The 6000-nt window shown below is 40.0% G+C and overlaps 1 protein-coding gene across 4 annotated transcripts in view; it reads left to right on the forward strand.

Annotated features, from left to right (window-relative positions):
• Nucleotides 1-6000, forward strand: part of VRK1 (VRK serine/threonine kinase 1) — an 81452-nt gene that overhangs the window by 52971 nt on the left and 22481 nt on the right. For all 4 annotated transcript variants that reach the window (XM_024759079.1, XM_024759104.1, XM_024759087.1 and 1 more), the window contains 3 exons: nt 2399-2531; nt 3325-3445; nt 3741-3799. In XM_024759079.1, the coding sequence (XP_024614847.1) occupies nt 2399-2531; nt 3325-3445; nt 3741-3799 (313 nt within the window). The remainder of the gene's footprint in view (nt 1-2398; nt 2532-3324; nt 3446-3740; nt 3800-6000) is intronic.

Consider the following 6000-nt stretch of genomic DNA (forward strand, 5'->3'; position numbering starts at 1 on the left):
TATGGTTGCTACGAACTTTTTTTTTTTTTTGCGGTGCTCGGGCCTCTCACTGTTGTGGCCTCTCCCGTTGTGGAGCACAGTCTCCAGACGCGCCGGCCCAGCGGCTATGGCTCACGGGCCCAGCCGCTCCGCGGCACGTGGGATCTTCCCGGACCGGGGCACAAACCCGTGTCCCCTGCATCGGCAGGCAGACTCTCAACCACTGCGCCACCAGGGAAGCCCGCTATGAACTTTTGAACCCATGCAGAAGTTTTACTTTTTCAAATAGATATGGTAATAATAATATTTCTTCTTGACACTTTTATCTAGTTAACATTCTACATTTTTGATGCGATTTGTTGGCACTTTATCAAGTTGGCTATTTTGCCCTAAATAATATTCAGAAGAAGTACTTGTGATACAAAATGAATTTCAAATAGCTGTTTGAGGGTGGAAGCTTAAAATTATATAGTGCACCAATGAATTATGTTTGCCTTTCTGCTTTGTCATTTTTAAAATTTCCTTTGTTCAGGAAATCCGTCAAATGTAAGTGTTCTGTTACTTGGAGAATTTGGTCTTTAACATGTTGATTATTGAAATCAGTTGATTTACAGAAATGTCCTAGCTGTCTAAATTTTGTAGGGTTTGGAATTCAAATGTGCATTTTTTTTTTTTTTTTCGGTACGTGGGCCCCTCACCGTTGTGGCCTCTCCCGTTGCGAAGCACAGGCTCCGGACGCGCAGGCCCAGCGGCCACGGCTCACGGGCCCAGCTGCTCCGTGGCTTGTAGGATCTTCCCGGACTGGGGCACAAACCCGTGTCCCCTGCATCGGCAGGCGGACTCTCAACCACTGTGCCACCAGGGAAGCCCTCAAATGTGCATTTTTAAAGCCTATTACCTTCACTTTGTAATTTTCACTTTTTAAGGAAAGGAGAAAAGCTAATGTTATTATACCTTTATTTGGGTCAGTTTAGTTGGAGTAGAGGGATTTGTAATTTTCTTGAAGCTGATTCCATGATTTTGGTAAAAGTAAGGTTTCGTTGACATAGTTGGGCCACTGTATTTAATCCATTTCATGTGTGTTCTCACTTCTTACTTGATCTTGTATAAGAAAGGAATATTTAAGCATTTTAACTGTGTATGTCGATATGCCATACTTTATTCTTCTTTGTCTCAGACCTAACTTTGACTTCCTCTTGCTTAGTTTTCCCTTTTTCCTTTGGCTCCCCTTTGTTTTCCTGTCATCTCATATATTTGCCTCCCCTTCCCCATCTCTGTTACAGTAGCGGTAAGGAATCTGTATACGCGGAACAGAAGAAAGTTTCTGGTCTAGAGCAGGCTAATGGAGAAATCCTAAAGGCAATCACAGAATTTCCAGGCAACTTGTTGTAGATGTGTTTAGGTTAAAAATAAGCAAGCAAGCAAGCAGACAAACAAAGCATAGCTTAGAGAGCTGAATGGGAAGGATTCTGTTAGTTGAAGTAGACGGCACTTGTGTAATAAATGCAGATATAATTTATTTCCATTTGCAGTTGACTGAAACATGCTGCCTTTTGTTTAGATGGAAGTATTTTTGCAGCTTGGTTATCCTTTGGGCATATGTTTTGGATGGGATAATTTTTCTAGTATTAGTTGTATGTGTTAGATCCAGCCCCAAATTTTTACTTCAGTTCCCTCCTGTGACCAGATACATATATCTGTGAGACAGTCACCCAGAATTAGAGATGTAATATGTGGCTCTGGAATAGAGGAAAGCCAAATTTATTAGCTTTGTATGCTAATCAGATATACACATACATGCCCATAGATATGTGTATATATAATACTAAAATTTAGTTCTAATTATGAAGACTTGACTTTAATATATAATATTTAAATGTAGCTAAGAGCCTCATCTAAAAGGTCTTCAGGTCATTATTATAATCTGTGAAATATCCTTATGAAGTGAATTGATATTTGGTTATTTTATAAGTGAAGACAGAGGGGAATAACTAACAACATGTGTCAACTAAGTTAGGAGTCTTACAGTCAGCATGTAGCAGTTGTATTGCAACAAGTATTGATGGTTTACTCTGTGCTCAGTTTGTTTTAGATGCTGTAAGGAAAAGTGTAAGATTTATAATCCTTGCTCAAATTGAGGAGACAAGATTATTTACAGGTGTAACACATACTTGTCTAAAGAAGTCGGGTGATATCTGCACTATAGCTACATGGTCACTTAACATTTTTCTTTAAAAAGTCTTTCAGAATTAAGTGCTTGCTGTTGTTTGCGTGTTGGATCTAACTTGTTTGGGGTGCTATAGTATGGCCTTGTGGATGAATCTACCCTCAAGTGACAGTATTCTGTTTCTGGGCTTTAAAGGGAGTATATGTGTAGTCATTTTGCCTTTAATTTGTCTTGGTGTTTGGACATTTATAGGTGTACTTGGTAGATTATGGCCTTGCTTATCGGTACTGCCCAGAAGGAATTCATAAAGAATACAAAGAAGACCCCAAAAGATGTCACGATGGCACGATTGAATTCACCAGCATCGATGCGCACAATGGTGTGGGTACGTCAGTGGCACCTGAACAAGAGATACATTGCCAGTGCTTTCAGCTGAATTCCTACACAGTTCTTCTGCAGTAAACACTTAGCCAAGTAAATCAGAATTGAAGAGACAGGATAGGATGGGGGAAGAAGGGAGAGCTTAGGCTCCTACATTTGTGCAATGTGAGGGCATCTGTGTTTCCTCCCTGTCTTCCTCCCACCCTTCAAAGATCACCAGGGTTTCAGTAGAGGAGGTAGTTCAGTCAGCTGCAATAAGGCTTTCTTTTGCTTTTATTTAGCTTAATTGGAATGTTGGGGGTTTTCCCCCCTAAAAGTCTGTAAGTTTCTTATGCAGCTACAACTTTGTAACAGGTAGACTTTTATTTTGTCACCTATTAAGTTGGCCTGTTTCTTCAGCAGTCCGTTTCTTTTTCTTCTGTACCCAACGCTGTGGAGGAGCTAAAATCCCCAGTTCTCTGGGCTTCTTAATAGCTTATAGCATTTTTAATATCTTCACATTTTCCAAGGGCACTATTTAATGTGTCATTGTTTTATAATTTATTTCCTAGGCTAATAGTCTCAGTGTGAAACTGTAGAGTTTGCCAATTTGGGTTTTAAAGTAAATTATTAGTTGGAGGTAAATTATTTCTTTTATACTGCCCAGTATTTGGTGCTTTTTTCAAAATGGAGTCAAGATTTGATGATGAAAAACAAGACTGTAGAGTTGACCCTTTTACCTCATTCCTTTAGATATACCTGAAATTCTACCTTAAACATTGTTTCAGTGTGCTGAATCTGCTTCTTTTGTTTCACAGCCCCATCAAGACGTGGTGACCTGGAAATCCTTGGTTATTGCATGATCCAGTGGCTTAGTGGCCATCTTCCTTGGGAGGATAATTTGAAAGATCCCAACTATGTTAGAGATTCCAAAATTAGGTAAAGGAAAACTGATAATAAATTATTTGGGGCAAAATCATGATAAAGCAGATGTTTAGTCAGAACTTCTTGATGGGGACTATAGTTTTAACTGATACTAGTGTAGAAATAAGAAAGTACTTGTTAAACAGTAAGATTCCTTGGTCTTCTGTTGAATTTATTTTGGAAGAATGTCCGTGAGCATGTTTAGGACGTAGCGCAATGCTGCTTAATGTGCTCTTTACTGTTCTTAAATATTAATAACTTTCCATGGTATCAAGTTTCAAACAGTGACTCAGCCTTTAATTTTTAACAGATACAGAGAAAATATTGCAGGTTTGATGGACAAATGTTTTCCTGAGAAGAACAAGCCAGGTAAGAAAAGACTTCTTGAATGTTCGTAGGGATCTCGTTTTCTGCAAGAAAAAAAGTCTTGAGGTCTGTGGAATATCCCTTAATGTAGGAGCTTAGGCATTGTTAAGGGTAATCATTCCACTGCAGCCTGCTCTCCTGAAACAGGTACTTCCCTTTCCACAGGTGGGCCTTCTTCAGTTATTGTTCAGTGCTTTCAGTAATGGAACCGAATTTCATTCAGTAATTCAACTATTTTTTTTATCGAGGCTTTACTGTGTGAGAAGGACCATTCTAGGCACTAGGGATACACCAGTGAACAAATTAAATAAAACTTCCTATCCTCATGAAGCTCTAGTTGGGAAAGGTAGACAGTAAACAAACGAGTGAATTCCACAGTATATTGCGCGGTTAGTACTGGGGCAGAAAGAAGAAAGCAGAGAGCAGAGCTGGGGGGTGTGGGGATGGGTTGGGGAGTGAAGCGAGGAGGTGGATTGGAATTGTAAATAGGGTGGCCAGGGATGGCCTCACTGAGGAGATGACAACTGAATAGTTGTAGGAAGGAGATAGGGAGCGAGCTCTGGGGAAGTCGGGGGAAGAGCGTTTCCAGGCAGAAGGAACGTGAGTGCCGGGTGTACTTGAGGGATGCCTGCTTTTAAGCCATCATAGGGCTTTGGCTTTTACTTTGAGCAGGAGCGCGTGAGGTTTGGAGGAGAGGGACGTGAATTGTCTGTCTTTAAGGGAACTCTCTCCAACTCCTGTTGTGAAGATCGACTGCTAGGGAGGCAAGGCCGGGTATAAACAGGAGCTGGTAGGAGGCTACTGCAATAATCCAAGCAAGGGAAGTAGCAGTGCAGGTAGTGAGGAGTGGTCGGTGTGGATATATTTAGAAGTCTTTTCAACCTTTGCTCAGTTATCTCCTTTTCAGGAGGTCTACCCTGACCTTATGCCTTTTAAACTTGCAACCTACCAACCACATCTAGAAATAGAATGTTATAGGCTTTTTCAGAAACACCCCCTGGTGCCTCCTGCCAATCACGAGCCTCTCCCACTGGCCTAATGAATCACTAGCCTAACTTCCAACACTAAGGATTTGTTTTTGAACTATATAGAAATGGAATCATAGAGTGAACAAAATAGTTTCACGAGGGCGGGGATTTTTAACGTTCTGGTTTCTATTGGAGTTCTTTGTCTTTCACTCAGTATTGCATTTCTGAAATTAGTTCCCACTGTTGCATTTTTTGGATGTTTTTATTGACTTTTAACTTTATTGAGGAATAACTGAAGACTATAATTGTATCACATGACTTGATACACAGGCGCACCTCATTTTATAGCTTTATTGCACTTTGTCGATACTGTGTTTTTTACACATTGAAGGTTTGTGACAACCCTGGGTCGAGCGTTTGTTGGTGCCATTTTTCCAGCAGCATTTGTTCACTTCCTATCTGTGTCACATTTTGGTAATTCTCACAATATTTCAAACTGTTTCATTATTCTATTTATTATGGTGATTTGTGATCAGTGATGTTACTATTGCAAAAAAATTATGACTCGCTGAAACTCAGACGATTGTTGGCATTTTTTTAGCAATAAAGTGTTTTTTAATTAAGGTACTTACATATTTTTAGACATCATGTTATTTCACACTTAATAGGCTACAGTATAGTGTAAACATAACTTTTATATGCACTGGGGAGCAAAAAAAATTAAAGTGACTTGCTTTATTGTGATACTTTATTGCGGTGGTCTGGAACTGAACCTGCAATGTCTCTGAGGTGTGCCTGCCTGTACATACACATTGGAGAATGATTACCAAGATTGACATAATTTAACACATCTATCACCTTGCATAGTTAACAGAGTTAACAGCAGCCTTTCTTGAAAAGACCAGCCTTTCCTGGTGATGCCGCCTTTGTGTTAAATCAGGTGTGGATTTGTGAGTCTGTTTCTGGGCTCTTTCATTGTTCTTTTTTTCTCTTCTTGGGCCCCACTGTCTTAATTACTGTAGCTTTATCTTAAGTCTTGATACATGGTAGTTTAAGTCCTCTAGCACTGTTTCTTCTTTATACTTGACTTTCTGTTTTGCTTGATCATTTGTATATCTGTGTACATTTTAGAATCACCTTGTCAGTTCTGCACACATCCTGTCCCTCTGCAATTTGCTGGAATTCTGAGTGGGATTGCATGGACTCTGGACTAACTGGGGAGCATTGGCATCTTTA

The sequence above is a fragment of the Neophocaena asiaeorientalis genome, unplaced genomic scaffold (genome assembly GCF_003031525.2).
Source record: "Neophocaena asiaeorientalis asiaeorientalis breed wild unplaced genomic scaffold, Neophocaena_asiaeorientalis_V1.1 scaffold476, whole genome shotgun sequence".
In the NCBI taxonomy this organism is placed as follows: domain Eukaryota; kingdom Metazoa; phylum Chordata; class Mammalia; order Artiodactyla; family Phocoenidae; genus Neophocaena; species Neophocaena asiaeorientalis.